The sequence below is a fragment of the Bison bison genome, unplaced genomic scaffold, assembly GCF_000754665.1.
Source record: "Bison bison bison isolate TAMUID 2011002044 unplaced genomic scaffold, Bison_UMD1.0 scf7180017864280, whole genome shotgun sequence".
Classification (NCBI taxonomy): domain Eukaryota; kingdom Metazoa; phylum Chordata; class Mammalia; order Artiodactyla; family Bovidae; genus Bison; species Bison bison.
The window spans coordinates 8,522,929-8,538,971 of NW_011494852.1; the positions used below are offsets into that span (position 1 = coordinate 8,522,929).

The 16,043-nt window shown below is 51.0% G+C and overlaps 1 protein-coding gene across 2 annotated transcripts; it reads right to left on the minus strand.

Moving 5' to 3' along the window:
* Nucleotides 1-1,540: 1,540 nt before the first annotated feature.
* TGFB1 (transforming growth factor, beta 1) lies at nt 1,541-16,037 on the minus strand. Of its 2 annotated transcripts, none has more exons than XM_010849265.1 (7): nt 15,727-16,037; nt 12,367-12,527; nt 11,053-11,170; nt 8,848-8,925; nt 8,539-8,686; nt 2,569-2,722; nt 1,541-1,864 (listed from the first exon to the last, which is right to left on the minus strand). In XM_010849265.1, the coding sequence occupies exons 1-7, from the start codon at nt 16,022-16,024 to the stop codon at nt 1,706-1,708; spliced, it is 1,116 nt and encodes a 371-aa protein (XP_010847567.1). In that variant the 5' UTR covers nt 16,025-16,037; the 3' UTR covers nt 1,541-1,705. The 2 variants fall into 2 exon arrangements, with proteins under 2 accessions (XP_010847567.1, XP_010847566.1); XM_010849264.1 differs by having other exon boundaries at nt 8,539-8,689.
* Nucleotides 16,038-16,043: the final 6 nt, after the last annotated feature.

A 16,043-nucleotide genomic window follows, 5' to 3' on the forward strand; every position in this document is an offset into this window, starting at 1 on the left:
GACTGGAGCCCAGCCCCCGCCCCCGCCCCCAACAAAGGAAGCTCAGCACTCACACCATCCTCCCCCAGGGGGGGTCACTGAGCCAAACAGGTTAAGGAGAAGGGCAAGGGAGAGACAGGAACTGAAACCAGGGAGGAAGAGGGGAAACAGAGGCCAGAGAAAGAGGAAGCAGGGGAGAGTTCACCAGCAAGACCCCAGCAGATGGGAACAAACAGAGCAAAGGGAAACCCACCCCAGCTCAAGGTGCTGTCATTTCTCTCCTGGACAATCAGTCTCCCTGCACTCACCCTCATCCCCCTTCAGTCTGCTCTCACCCATCAGCCAGAAGGAACCTCTGAGCAGGTCAAATCACATCCCTCTTCTGTTCAAAACCCTGTCATGGTGCCTGCCTCCCTCAGAGAACAGGTTCTCACAGGTTCCTTGATTGGGGTCTGGAAGGTGGGACCAGTGCAGAAGTCGTGTGCATAAACCCTCAACTCCAGCTGCCCGGATTCGAATCCCAGCTTTGCCATTTGCTAGCTGTGTGACCTTAACAAGTCACTTAACCTCTCTGTGCCTCAGTATTCCCATCTGTGGAATGGGGAGCAAATGGTCCCTGTAGCAGGAGTTGTCAGGCTTTTCCTATCAAGGGTCAGATAGTAAAGGTTTTTGACTTTGCACAGTTTTTACTCAACTGTGCCCTTGTAGCACTAAAACAGCCACAGACAGTACAGTAGGGAACGACCATGGCTGTGGTCCAGTAAAACTTTATTTACAGAAATAGGCAGCCCGTCAGAATTTGCCTCAGGAGATAGTTTGCCAACCCCTGCTTTCTTGAGCTGTGGGGAGAATGCCCTGAGCTAGAAGCTCCATACCTAGCGTGGAGAATTGTTTTTATTACTCTCTGGCCTGTGAGTGTTGCTTTCTGACTCAGATCTTAACACCCTTCCCTATGCCCCTCCCTTCTAACCGCACTGGCCTCTTTCCTGTGTAGCTTACCCCAAGTTCATCTTCACTTCCAGGCCTTTGCTTTTGTCCTCCTACCAAGAACACCCTCCCCCATCCTCCCCCAAACTGCCATTTTGGCTTCCTTTAAGTCCCAAATGCCACCTCCTCCAAGAGGCCTTCCCTCCTCCCCAAAGCCATCTCTAGCCCATCCTGCTTTCCTATTTTTGCACAACGCTACTATGTCTGTCTCCTCCCCAGAAAGTAGGTTGTTGGTGGGCAGGAACAATTCCTTAACCTCTCTGGGCTTTGGTTTTCTTAAAGTGGGTATTATCAATCTCTTTATCTCAGAGCTTTGTTATGGTGGTTTAAAAAGTTAATTACTATAAGACACTTAAAATAGGGTCCAAGGTGCTCAATCAAGAAACCTAACAATAAATAAATTTAAATGTTCATTAGGAGTAAGGAACATAACAAGCGCAAAGGAAGTTTGTGTGTGAAGAGGGGCAAATGAATGGTGGACAAAGACAGGAGGCGGCAGATGGAGGGGAGGGAGGGGGGTAAGAGAAGTCAGAAGGGAGAACGCCGTGACGCGCCCAACGACACAGAGACCCAATCCTCTCGCCACCTTTAATGGACCCCAGGTGGGCTTGATGGGAGTGGGATGGGGGGGTGGTGCTGTGTCCTTAAATACAGTCCTGGTGAGGCGGGCGGGGGCGGGGCCGGGCCTGCCGGGTGGGCGGGGCCTACGGGGCGGGGGCTGTTGGGGTGGGACGGGGCCTCAGCTGCACTTGCAGGAGCGCACGATCATGTTGGACAACTGCTCCACCTTGGGCTTGCGGCCCACGTAGTACACGATGGGCAGGGGCTCCAGCGCCTGAGGCACGCAGCACGGCGCCGCCGAAGCGCCCGGGTTGTGCTGGTTGTACAGGGCCAGGACCTGCGGGGCGGGTGCGCGGGGTCAGGGTCGGGGGTCGTGGGGAGGATGCCGCCACCCTGCCAGCCTCTCTCCCCATCTGCCTCTCTCTTATCTCATTCCGTGTCTTTCTGGTTCTCTGCCTCTCCCCATGTTCCACTCTTGGCTTGTATCTCACTGTCTTTCTCCTTCCATCTTCCAAATTCTCTACCCTCCTACCTTTTTCTCTCTCATTCTGTCTCCTTTTCTTTCTCCTTCCATCTCCCCACCTCTTCCCTCGCCCAAGTTGGGATTAAGTCATTTTAGCCGTGTCCGACTCTGTGACCCCATGGACTGTAGCCTGCCAGACTCCTCTGTCCATGGGGTTTCCCAGGCAAAAATACTGGAGTGGGCCGCCATTTCCTTCTCCAGGGGATCTTCCTGACCCAGGGATTGAACCCACATCTGTCTCTTATGTCTCCTGCACTGGGAGGTGGGTTCTTTACCACTAGGTCTCCCCATATCTCTGTCTCCCACTCCCTTGAGTCTCTAACTTTGCAGACCCTGCCTCGAGCTTTTCTCCCATCCCATTATCACCTCCCCTCCAACCTTCCTCTCCCCTGTATTTCTGACTACCATCTTGCCAATTCATCTGATTTGACTTCTCTTTCTCCCTCTCCTCACTCGGTTTCTGCTACCCCCATCCCACCCCCAGCTGGGGAGCAGGGGGTGTCGGGCTCCAGACGCACCTTGCTGTACTGTGTATCCAGGCTCCAGATGTAAGGGCAGGGCCCCAGGCAGAAATTGGCGTGGTACCCCTTGGGTTCATGAATCCACTTCCAGCCCAGGTCCTTCCGGAAGTCAATGTAGAGCTGACGAACACAGCAGTTCTTTTCTGTGGAGCTGCAGGCGGGAGGGAAAAACACTGTCAGGAGAGCAGAAGGCTGCCTCTCCTCCCCTGGAGTGTGTGTGTTTCACCCTGGTTGCCCTCCAGCATGGTATCCAACTTGGTCTCCCTTGCACCCTCTGTGGTAATAACAGCAGTAATAGTAGTGATCATCGCTTACACTGATAAAGCACTTCCTCTAGTCCAGCACTGCACTAAGAGCATCCTCATAAGCGTTATCTCAGGCAGCGCTCAAAACACACCTGTAAGGCACCAAATGAGGAGTTCCCAGGAGGCATCCAGTAGTTAAGACTCCAAGCTTCAATACAACAAAAAAAGAAACAAAAAACAAGCAAACAAAAAAAGACTCCAAGCTTCCACTGTAGGGTGCATGGATTCGATCCCTGGGCAAGGAAGTTCCACGTTGCATGCTGCACAGTGCAGCCAAAAAAAAAAAAAAAACCAAGCCTAAAGAAGCCAAATGACTGTCCACAGGAGACAGCTACACAGATCACACTACATCTATACACTGCGACATAAACAGCACAGTGCAGGTCCATGTGTACTGATATGTTCTAAGTGTCCAACAAATGTTTACTCAACTACTGCGTGTTGGGCTGGGGTCTACTGCGGACTCAGTACAAATGAAACAGACAAATCCCTACCTTCTGGGGCCACATACTAGAGACTATCATGTTGCCCCTCTGCTCTGAACAAGCCCAATGCCCAAGTCCTCGCCACAAGCTCAAGGAGCCACCAGATCTAGCTGATCTCAACTCCCTCCCCACTCCCCCTCTCTCACTGTCCTCTGGCCACTTTAGCATCCTCGCTGTTCCTGAGTCCCAGTCCAGGACCTTTGCACGTGCTGTTCCTTCTGCCTGGCTTGCTATTCCCACAGATACCCTCTCTGGCTCTCTTTCTTCACTCCATTTATACATGTGCTCAAACATCCTTCACTTTGGGGAGTCTTCCCTCCTACAACACTGCCTGGCATGCAGTAGGTGCTCAATAAATATCAGTTAAACAAATGACGTCATTGCCTCAGAGACCTTCCTGGATGATTCTATCCAAAACACCAATCTAAAAAATTGTTAATTCCTAGGGACTTTCTGGACAGTCCATTGGTAAAGACCCTGTGCTTCCAATGTAGGGGGCATGGGTTCGATCCCTGGTCAGGAAAGATCTCACATGCCATGAGGCACAGCGGAAAAAAAAAAAAAAAGGATAGTTAATTCCATTTAGCGTAATAACGGCATTTCAGTTCTGCAAGGAAATATAAAAATGTCTGCAACTGAAAGGGGGCAAATCTTAATGCCTGTTGATCTAGATCAGAGTGTATGGGGGTTCATTTTACCATCTTGGTTATACATTTAAATGTTTCCATAATAAAAAGTTTAAATCAGACTAGGAAAAACAAATCATCACAACGATTTCTTTCTTTCCTCTTCCTTGGATTTATATTCCTTCTTAGAACTTACTGCCACCTGCTCTTTTATTAGAGATTGATTTGTTCATCTGTTCATTTCCTGTCTTCCTCTGAGGACAGGACTTTTTGTCTATTTTGTCCCTAAAGGTGTCCCCACTGCCCATAACAGTCCCCAGCACCTGCTGTGTGTTGGCTGTATACAAGTGTAGGCTGTATACAAGTGTATACAAGTGTTGGCTGTATAAATTAATTGGTCAATGTTACATTTTTCAGAAGCACATCAGAGAGTGGTGGTGGGTAAGACGACTGCCATGTACTCATGATCTCTGTCCCAGGCTCAGATGCAAAAGTCAGTCCTCGGGCTTCCCTGGTGGCTCAGTGGTAAAGAATCTGCCTTGCAATGAAGGAGACAGGGGTTTGATCCCTTGTCCGGGAAGACCCCATGTGCTGTGGAGTAAGTAAACCCTTGTGCCACAACTATTGAGCCTGTGCTCTAGAGCCCAGGAGCTACAACTACTGAGCCCATGTGCTGCAACTACTGTAGTCCCTGCACTCTAGAGCCCGTGCTCTGCAACAAGAGAAGCCACTGCAGTGAGAAACCCACACACTGCAACTAGAGAAAAGCCTGCACGAATATAATAAAAGTCTGTTTGGAGGGGGACTGAAGGGTCAGAACTGGAGAGTCTTTGAATATCCTTTCTAGGTTTGGTCCATGTACATGTATTTTCCTATTTAAAAATCAATACAGAATTTCCTACAAGGCAGGTCTTTTTTTTTTTTTTTTTTTTTAATATGTATTTGGCTGTGCCAGGTCTTTGCAGCAACAGGTGAATTCTTTGGTTGCCATATGAAGATCTTAGTTCCCTGACCAGAGATCGAACCCAGGCCCCCTGCATTGGGTGTGTGGAGTCTTAGCCATTGGACCACCAGGGAAGTTCCAAGGCAGGTCTTATACTATTATTCCCATTTGAAGGAGGAATAAACTGAGCCTTAGAGAAAGGGGGATGTTGTCTGTTCAAATGTAGGCTGTAGGTGGTAGAGCTCAGGGCCAGAGGTCTCTGACTTCATTTGCCCAGCCCAACCATGTCAGCTCAAGCAGAGCGTGAGGAGGCGATGCCACAGGCTCTCCCAGGGCAAGACAAGGCCTTTCCAAGAGCCACAGGACCTCAAGAAGGAAGTCAGGAAACTGAAATTCCTGTGAGCTCAGCCTGGTCCCTCCTCAGTCTGGTTAGGCCTCAGTTCCTTCATCTGTACAAAGATGCAGGGAACGTTAGATCAAATAAGCTATTGTTAAGGGCCGAGGAGACATCAGGAAGTCCATGGACAGGCTCAGGGAGGGTTCTGAGCTCTCTAAACCATGCACACAGATGTGTGTTGTTGTGGTTTAGTTGCTAAGTCATGTCTGACTCTTCTGTGACCCCCTGGACTGTAGTCTGCCAGGCTCCTCTGTCCATGGGATTCTCCAGGCAAGAATAGTAGAACGGGTTGCCATTTCCTCCTCTGAAGGATCTTCCCGACTCAAAGATCAAACCTTTGTTACCTGTAGCTCCTGCATTGCAGGCGGATTCCTTATCGATAAGCTACCAGGGAAGCCCAGATATGTGTGTATGTATAGACATATTCTGGGGGGAAAAGGTTCCCGGCTTTCAGCTTCTCAAAAAGGTGTTAGATTCACAAAAGGGGAAGAACCACTGTCCAGTAAAATCTATCATTTCTGGTCCAGCTCTGCTGGGGTGCTGAGATCCTCTGATTTGCAGTGTGTGATTCCGTTACTCAACTCAACTGCTCTCCACGTGGGGTTCCTGGAGTAGCGGCAGCAGCATCGCCTGGGAACTTGTGGGAGATGCAAGTTCTCAGGCCCCACCCCAGATGCACTGAATCAGAAACTGGGGGATGGGGATGGCTGGGAGACAGCAGGCCACATTTAACAAGCCCTCCAGGTGACCCTGAGCTACTCTCTAACCCTGGATGTTGGGGAAAGGGTCACAGAGGCTTCCCAGTGGAGATAGTGGTTAAGCTAAGAATAACTTTTTATTGCAGAAAGTCTCAGACATACACCAACCCACTCCAGTAGTCTTGCCTGGAAAATTCCATGGACAGAAGAGTCTGGCGGGCTACAGTCCACGGGGTCGCAAAGAGTCAGACACGACTGAGCACAGCACAGGCATGGGACATACACAAAAGCAGAGAATCTTACATTTAACTGCTGTGTCTCTACCATCCAGCTCCAGCAAACATCAAGTCATGGTCAGTTTCACTGTATTTCTACCCGTATCCACTTTCTCTCCTTTGACAAATGATTTTGAAACCCACGTCATCCATCATATTATTTCATCCATAAATATTTCTATCTCCAAGGAAATCTAGACTACTTTAGAGCATCACACAAAAAATTAACAGTAATTCCTTGATACCATCAAATATCTAGTCAGAGTTCATACTTCCCCAACTGTCTCATAAGTATCTTTTTAATTATTTTATTTATCTATTTTTTAGCCATACCATGTAGCATGTGGGATCTTAAGTTTCCTGACAAGGGATCAAACCCACATCCTCTGCATTGGAAGCACAGAGTCTTAAACACTGGACTACCAGGGAAGTCCCAATATCTTTAAAAAAAAAAAAAAGTTTGGGGAATTCCCTGGTGGTCCAGTGGTTAGGACTCCATGCTTCCAATGCAGGAGACATGGGTTTGATCCCTGGTCAGGTTAAGATCCTGGAAACCGTGAAGCAAGGCCAAAAAGCAAATAAGTAAATAAAATTGTAAAAACAGTCTGCATACATAAAGACTCAAGTAAAGTCTATACAGGGCTATTGGTTGATACATCTTTTAAGATTCTTTTAAAAATCTATATAAACCCATCTCTCTATTTCATCCCTTTGTATTGTATTTGTTGAAGAAACTGGGTCAGGTTTCCCACAATCTAGATGTTGCGGACTGCATGCCCATGGTGGCTGTTTAACATGTTTCTCTGTCCTTATATTTCTGGAAAATTGGGACTTGGACCTACCATTATTGATGGGCTTCAGGTTTGATTTTTTGGCAAGACTTCCTAAGTGACACTGTGTCACTCACATGGCTGGCTGCCTTTCTCTTAATGTTATAGCAGGCTGGCACTCAGATTTTAATCTATCCATTCGTTCATAGGTTTGTTGGGCAGAGGGTAGGATCTGGTGATGAAGGATCTTGGAAACAGAGCTGACTTTGCAACAGGAGAAGTGCATGCAACAAAAACCAAAGGCACCATCAAAGTACTTAGCAGAGACGGGCCAAGGTCGGATTATCATTCTAAATTTGCCATATTCTAACTCTGAATTTCAAAATTCCGAGACTACAACTTCTCAGTTTTCTTAGACTGCAACATACTGGCATCTCAAGATTCTAACACAGCAACAGCTTTCCAACTTTCTAGAATTCCCACATCCCCACTCTCGAGGATCTTGGCATTCTGTTTTTTTTTTTGATCTTGGTATTCTTGAATTCCAATATTTTAAAACTGCATTCCAACATTCCACAGTTCTGAGCCCATCTCCCAAGAGGTTCAAGCTGCCACTTTCTAAGATCACAGGCTTCCAAGATTCTAACAAGACTCTAGCACTGGGACTTCCCTGGTGGTCCAGTGGTTAAGAATCCACCTGCCAATGCAGGGGACATGGGTTTGATCCCAGGTCAGGGAAGATCCCATATGGGCAAGCCGCAACTACTGGAGACAGAGCACCTAGAGCCCATGCTCCTCAACAAGAGACGCTTCCTCAACTAAAGAAATCTCGAGCAGCAGTGAGGATTCAGTGCAATCAAGAATAAATAAATAAGACTGAGTCCCAACATTCTAAGGTGCCAGTATTCTGGCTTTCACCGACTCCAACATTTTTGGAGGCTAAAAGTTCAACACAGGATTCCACCAATTCTGGACCTAATATTCAAGCACTCCAACCTGCCAAAATGGGAGAGTCCAGTCTGTCAATGGTACCCATCATGGGCAATCTTCCAGTTCTGAATTCCCAACTTCTAAGAACCCAACAGTCCTTGAATCCAACATTCTTTGATTTCAATAATTAATACCAAATTCTAATATCCTAGAATCCCAACGTTTTCAAACCCCAATCTGCCCACAGTACAGAAATCTAACACGGAGACCTTCCAATACTGAAGTCCCACATGTTCAGTGTTCCACATTCTAATAAATCTCCGATGCCAACCAACCAGCAAGAGACCCGCCTGATCTCAACATCCAAGGACTCCTAGTTCGCACACACTCCAGCATCCCAGGCTCGGACCTCATGCCCTGAACCCTCCAGGCTGAAGGAGACGCTAGCCCAAGCAGAGCACCAGCCACATGCCCAACCTGTGGTGGCCGCTCAGTGAATGGCGAGGACGCCCCCAGCCCAGGAGGCTGCAAGGTTCACCTGAAGCAGTAGTTGGTGTCCAGGGCTCGGCGGTGGCGGGAGCTGTGCAGGTGCTGGGCCCTCTCCAGAGGGGTGGCCATGAGGAGCAGGAAGGGCCGGTTCATGCCGTGAATGGTGGCGAGGTCACCCCGGCGGCCGGAACTGAACCCTGCTTTGGTTTTGGGAGTCAGAGGGGTGGGGAGGATTGGGAATACACACACACACTCATACGGATGAATGACGAGGATGGGCAGGGGAGGACACACACACACACAGACACACATCACTGCTGGGCGTCGGCGGGGGTGGGGGGCAGGGAGGGGGCCTCACCGTTAATGTCCACTTGAAGCGTGTTATCTTTACTGTCACAGGAACAGTGGGCACTGAGGCGAAAGCCCTCTATTTCCTCTGTGGGAGTGGGAAGAGGGAAGCCAGCATGAGGGGGGCGGCTCACCCATCCCTGTGGGGGTGGGCAGGAGAGGAAGGAAGTCGCAAACCCTTGGGGTATGGGGGGATCTCTTTCCTGCCCCTTCCCCTGCCTGCCCCCTCACTGCACCCTCTCACTCCAGTTCTTGGCCTTGCAGCCTCCTTCTCCTCCTCCAGGTCTCAGCGCTGAGGCCACCTCCTCCAGGAGGCCCTCCAGGACACAGCCCCTCCCCCGACTGTGACAACACGTTTTTTTCTCCAAAGCACTGACCTCTGTAGCTCTAACATTTGTCTTTGGCTATTTATTTCCCTCATTGTTTTCAGTGGCAAGCAGGATACTACGGGGGCAGGGAACCTTGTTTTCTTGTTCCCTGCTGGGCCTGGCCCTCCGTCTTAAAAACAAACATCTCCTGAGTGCGCTGGGTGCCAGACCCTGTTCTAAACACTCTTTGTGCGTTATTTCCTTTAATCCTCACCAAAGTTCCCCATTTTACAGATGAGGAAGCCAAGGCCCACAGGCAGGGCTGGGATGGGATGCAAGGACCTAGGCTCCTGTCCCAAGGCAGGTGCAGAAGAAAGGTTTTACTTCTTTTTTTTTTAATATACAAAAGTAACAGGTTTTATTAACATTTTTTTGAAAGAATAGTTCAAAAAATGTTAATAAAACCTGTTACTTTTGTATATTAAAAAGTAGTTAGTCACTCAGTTGTGTCCAACTCTGGGACCCTATGGACTGTAGTTCACCAGGCTCCTCTGTCCATGGGATTCTCCAGGCAAGAATACTAGAGTAGGTAGCCGTTCTCTTTTCCAGGGCATCTTCACAACCCAGGGATTGAACCTAGTCTCCTGCATTGCAGGCGGATTCTTTACCATCTGAGTCACCAGGGAAGCCCTTTTGAAAGAATATGTATATCTAATAATCATAGCAGTATTTATCAGTTGTTCTTATTTTTTAGATTAACTTTTATTGGAGTGTAGTTGCTGTACAATGCTGTGTTAGTTTCTGCTGTACAGCAAAGTGAATCAGGTGAATGTATACATACATCCCAGAAGAAAGGTTTTTTGAATGAATGGCTGAATGAATGCTTCCCTAAGCACCCACTATTGTGTGGGACCCTGTATCAGGTGCTCTGGACTCAGCAGTCAGCTCAGGACACTCGTCCCAGTATGCACCTGCCCCCGAACTCCCATCCTTTCCTCTGGTCAAACCATCACCTCTTCCATGAGTCTCAACACAATCATTCTCACCCAGAAAGCTCTCTTGGATCCCCTCAGAGGGGTTAGGGTGCCCCCTCTGGGCTCCTATAGCACTTATGCCTCCCCCATCCCGGCCCTGCTCACCCTGGCCATCATGGCCTGCTAGGGCTTTGGGAAAGATTTCCTGGGTATCTAGAAGTGAGTGCGGGTCCCATGAGGGCAGGCCTAGAGGTTGTCATGGTTACCACTGTGTTTCCCCCCTACCAGCACAGGGCCAGCCAGAGAGCAGGAACCTACTAGCATTTACCCCAATGAAGGAATGAATGAGAGGGAGACTAGGAAGGGAGATGTGAGCACTGGGGCCTTCAACATGACAGGACAGATGGTCCTCTTCCAAACAGAATAGGTGTGTCAGGCTTTCCCTAGACTCGAGGCCTCTGCACAGCCTATCCCTCTGCTTTGAACACTCTTGCCCCTCCCTCCTTTCCCAGGCTGGCCCCATGCATCCCTCCGACACAGCTCCAATATCCCCTCCTCCAGGAAGCCCTCCCTGACCTCCCAGGCTGCATCAGGCACCTCCCCTGGGCTCCCCATCCCAACCTTGCCCACACTGGGACATTACTACCTGGTTTTCAGGTCTTTCCCCAAGTCCCCCAACCCCAGCAGTGGAACAGGAGCTTCCCGAAGGTCAGGATGAAGCTGTTTTCGTCACTTCTGTGTCTCCAGCATCACCCAGCACAATGCATGTGCTCAAGAATGGATTAGCCATTAATCACTCAGGTGTGAGTGTCTGGGAGGAGGGCCAGGTCTGGGCTCTTTGGCACCAACACAGGGCGGGGGGTGCTAGGCAGGGTGGTCCCAGGACAAAAAATGGGTTACAAAACAGAGGTGGGGCAGACAAGTGGTCCTCACCTCTGCGGGTCAGCCACTGCCGCACAACTCCAGTGACGTCAAAGGACAGCCACTCCGGTGAGTCGCTGGGGGCGAGCAGCCGGTTGCTGAGGTAGCGCCAGGAATTGTTGCTATATTTCTGGGGGATGAAGAATTGGGGAGTGAGATAGTGGGTAGAGGCTGCCACAAACACCCATGTACCTTGCACCTCTCACTCCATCTGCTCCCCAAAACGGGTCTCCACACAGTCCATCAGTCCCCCTCCCAGACATCCACACTGAGGGGCTTCACAGAAACCACCCAACTCCATGACAGGGGACAGAGAACTCCAGGCCAGGGGTCAAGGCACCTAGGCATTTCAGCCTCCACCCTTGATCCCGCCATGGCTGTGGAAAATTCCTTTCTCTTTTTTGGCCTCAGTTTCCTCACTGGTGAAATGCCCAGTTCCTTTCAGCTTGGACAGCTCATGAGGCTAAAATTCTCCTACTGACATCACAGAGGTCATTGACGATACAGCTCTGAATTCTTAGAGTCTATCGCTTTCTAGAAGTTATGTTCGAAGTCATTCCATAACTCCAGCACTTGGTGGCACCCCAAGAATTACACATTCTATGAACTCGAAAAGTTTTATGAGATTCAAGTTCAACAAACCCAGGAGTCCGACGTGCCAGAAACCTAGACGTTGCAGATGCCTGACATCCACGAGGAATGACGCCCTGGGAACTGGCAGCATAAAGCCGAGTTCTCTAGATTCCGAGCAGTTAGTATCAAAGCTTCCTCGTTGTAAGAGTCTAACATCTACCACTGAATCTAACACTCCATTTGACAGGGCTTCTAGGTCACATAGCCTTCGAGAAAATCCAGATTTTTTGGACTCTTCCTGGAGACTCTTCTAGAACAGAGCTATCCAAGAGAACTTTCTGTGACGATGCAGATGGGCTTTATCGGTGGTGTCCAAAATAGCAGCCACTCACTCCATGTGACTACGAGCCACTTGAACTATGGCCAGTGAGACTGAGAAACTGAATTCTTTCTTCTATTTAATTTTAATCCACTTAAATGGCCATATGTGGCTAGTGGCTACTGGGTGGGCACAGGGCATTTTGAAAGTCTCCAACTTTTCAAAGATTCCAACTTTCCTTGTCCTGAGTTTTCAGAGTCCAGCTCCAAAGATTCCAGCTGCTAAGCATTTAACATTCTAGGGCTCTAGGAGACTCCACACTCTGTGCTCCCTCATCTTTCAGGGTTAGTCCATGTGGACCCTGCAGCCACCAGCCTTGCGGCCGTCCTGGGACCACCCTAGCCCAGGCCACTTTCCGGGACCCTTGCCCCCACCTGGTACAGCTCCACGTGCTGCTCCACTTTTAACTTGAGCCTCAGCAGGCGCAGCTCTGCCCGAGAGAGCAACACAGGTTCGGGCACCGCTTCCCGGAGCTCAGACGTGTTGAAGAACATATATATGCTGTGCGAGCTAGACTTCATTTTGTCATAGATTTCTAGGCAGAAAGAGTCGAGGGTAGGGGGGCTGTCAGTGTTTGGCAAGGGCAGGGGAGCTAGTGTACCCCAAATCAAAGAACTCTGGGTTGGACTCCGACCCTGACACTTTTTAGCTGTGTGACCTTAGGTAACTAGCTTCTCCTCTCTGAGTTTGTTTCCACCTCTTTATTATTATTTTAAATATTTATTTATTTGGCTGTGCAGGGTCTTAGTTGTCGTGTGGGATCTTCGGGCTTCGTGCAATGTGGGGTCTTTAGTTGCAGCATGCGAACACTTCGTTGCAGCATGTGAGATCTAGTTCCCTGACCAGGGATGGAACCTGGGTCCCCTGCATTGGGAACTTGGAGTCTTAGCCACTGGACCACCAGGGAAATTCCTCTAGCTCTTTAAACAGGGTCCTATCCTAACCCTCTCATCAGGTAGGAAGTGGCCCCTCAGTACAAAGCTGGCTTGGGGGTGGGGCTGCTCTGCTTGCTCAGGCCTCCCCACCACCGGGAGCCTCAAATGCAAGTTATGTTGAAGCAGAGAGATAAAGGGCACTTGGATCAGACTATGCCTTTGCTGCCTTCTGTGACCTTGGGCAAGTCACATTCCCTCTTGGAGCTGTTAAATCTACTTGACATCAAGTTCTCTGCCTCCCAACCCAGGCTCTCCTAACTGAAGCGCAGTGGAACTTTGGGCAGATGAATTCGTCTCTCTTGCCAGATTCTCACCTATAAGCCAAGGACTGATGACAGGATGACAGTGTGAAATAGATGAGATGATGCAGATAAAGTATGTCGCACAGAGTCTGCATACAGTGATTACTTTAATGTGTGTTCAACAACCCCATGAGAAAGATTCTATTAGTATACCCATTTTATAGATGGGCAAAGAGAGGAACAATTTGCCCCTAAGCAACACAGCCAGGAAACTACAGTGTGGGGTGGGGATTCAAACTTGGCCAGTCTGGTCAGAGCCTATGCTCTTAATCCCTAGGCTATGCTCCCTCCCTGCTAATGTGACATTATTTTTGTTATTATTTGTAGTATTTCCCCCCTTAACTGGCTAGAGAAAGTAAAGTTCACTCTAGATAAGGATGGCTTCAGGGGTGGGGGAAGGGAAACAAAATTAAGAAGACTCCCAGTTCAGGAAAAATTGGGGACTGGGAATGAGGGCGGCAGGCCATGATCAACTGGAGCAGTTTCGTTAGGCCTCTGCAGTGGGGGCATGGAAATGGTGGAGACATGTTGAGAAAAGACAGAGGAAGACCCTCTTGAGCGCCTCCTTCCCCCTGCTCCTCCCGTCTCTTGCCGGGCTGGCCCCTTTCCCTCACGAATAAGCTCTATCTTGGCCCAAGAGTTACTCAGCCGACCCAAACGGAAGGGCAGAGCCCAGGCCCAGGAGACAGGGAGGAAGAGCGATAGAGGGAGCAAGAAGGGTCAGAGTGAGAGATGGAAATAGGATATTGAGGAGAAAAAGAGAGAAAAAGGGAAGAGATGGAGAGAGAAACTAGGAGACCCAGAGAGGGTCAGAGTTACACGGATGCGGGAGAGACAGAAAGGCAGAAGTCAAACGGGAAGACAGACGGAGGGTTTGGGAGCGAGATGGAGGCAGAAGAGGGCTGAAGAGCAACTGAAGGTGTCAGCATTGGAAAAACCTCTCCAACGAAGGTGAAGCGTCGACGGAAAAGGTGAGACGGAGATGTGGGTGGGTAGGCTGTAGGGATGTCATCTGACTGAAGCCGCAACTGGGCGCCCAAATGGGCCAGAGACGCACACGTCTACTGCCCACGAGGGAAACTAAGAGCGGGGGGCGGGGTTCGCCCCCGAGCCTCGGGGCCCAGCCGGACGCCTGGGTACCCGCGCGGGCGCCGACAGGGCGGGCCCAGGGTAGCCCCGCCCTGAGCTAGGGGTGAAGAGGGCGGGAGTCGCCGCCGTCGCGAGGGCGGGGACCGGACCTGCCTCGTCTCGCCCCAGGCTCAGCGCGCGATCCCCGCCCCGTAACCCTCCGCCCCCAACCCCGAGGCACAAGAAGGAAAGGGAAGGGAGGGCTAGGCAGCCGGACGCTGGGGTTTCCCCAGCCTCGCAGAGAGGAACTAGGAGCTTGGGGTCTAGGCTCTCCGCAGAACTCCGCGGGGTCCTCCTGTTCCTTCCGGAAGCGCAGGCTCCTCCCCCACACCCGCGCGTGGCACCCACGTGGGGCTTCTCCAACCCCTACAAGCTCGGTCTTTCCCCCGGGTCTCGCAGAGTCGCATTCACCCAGCTCTCTCCCTACTACGACTCCTCACTCAGCCCTCTTCCTTCCAGCCAGCGGCGGGAGGGTGGCGGGCCCCGCTGCTCCCAGCATGACACCATCCGTCGCTCCTCTACCCCATTCCAGGTCCACCTTTCCCACGCTTATTCTCCCGTTCTGTAAACCCCTTCCCACGACCCAGTATTGTAGGTTTCCTGGGAGCGCGCGCTTCTTTCTCTGGGTTTCATCCTCTTACAGTCCTTGTGGGAAATATTAAAAGCACCTCCCGGCGCATTCTGGACACCCCCCGCCCCCACCCCCTGGGCACATCCTAGGGTCACCGCTTCTCTCCCGCTAGTTTCCCGCACCCTACAACCTCGCGTCCCTTTCCGACCTCACATTTATCACCCTCTCCTTCTAAGCCCTCCTCCAATCTCGCGTGTTCTTCGCGTCCTGTGCATGCGGGTCCACTCTCTCTACTTTCCTGGCACCCCTCTGGGATTCGCTTCTGTTTTTCTGTCCTTGAATCTTCCTGCCTCACGGCCCCTGAACTCTGAGTCAGCTTTCCCCACTACCTCTCCTTTTCCAAATGCCGGGGTGCTAGTTTCTCCCAAAGCGAGATCCCTCTCTGCAGCCCCGCTCCCACGACCCCCTGCATTCTCGAGCACCCTGCAAGGGGAAGTCTTTTTCGAATGGCTTCGCTTCTCTCACTCTAAGGGACTCCCCACACGATCTCGCATGATCCCGTCGCCCTCTAAAAGCGGTCCACTTCGCTCACTATCTCTTATTCAAGACCAGATACCTTGGGGTTAGGGAGCTCAGCGCTATCTCTTTGGGACCCCTCCCCCCGACACGTTCCCGGCGCCCCCGGGGGTTCTCTTCCTCCAGCCAGTTTCCTCTACCAGCAGTTTCCTCCCCGTGACCCCTGCACTCCGGCGCCCCCTGGGGGCTCCCCTCCAGGGTCCCCTGCCCGTGCGAGCTCACTGTTGCCGTATTCCACCATTAGCACGCGGGTGACCTCCTTGGCGTAGTAGTCCGCCTCTGGTTCAGGCTCCGTTTCGGCACTTTCCCCGGCCACCCGGTCGCGGGTACTGTTGTAAAGGGCCAGTATGGCCTCGGGCAGCGGGCCGGGTGGCACATCCCCCTGGCTCGGGGGGCTGGCGAGCCGAAGCTTGGACAAAATCTGGCCGCGGATGGCCTCGATGCGCTTCCGCTTCACCAGCTCCATGTCGATGGTCTTGCAGGTGGACAGTCCGGCGACCGGCCGGCCAGGCGTCAGCATTAGTAGCCACAGCAGCGGC

Coding starts and splice junctions, on each gene's coding strand:
- TGFB1 (XM_010849264.1), bottom strand. CDS start 16,024: ATGCTGACGCCTGGCCGGCCGGTCGCCGGACTGTCCACCTGCAAGACC. Junction 2,723..8,538: donor GACACCAACTACTGCTTCAG/GTGAACCTTGCA, acceptor TCCCGCCTGCAG/CTCCACAGAAAAGAACTGCT. Junction 1,865..2,568: donor TGGATACACAGTACAGCAAG/GTGCGTCTGGAG, acceptor CCCGCCCCGCAG/GTCCTGGCCCTGTACAACCA.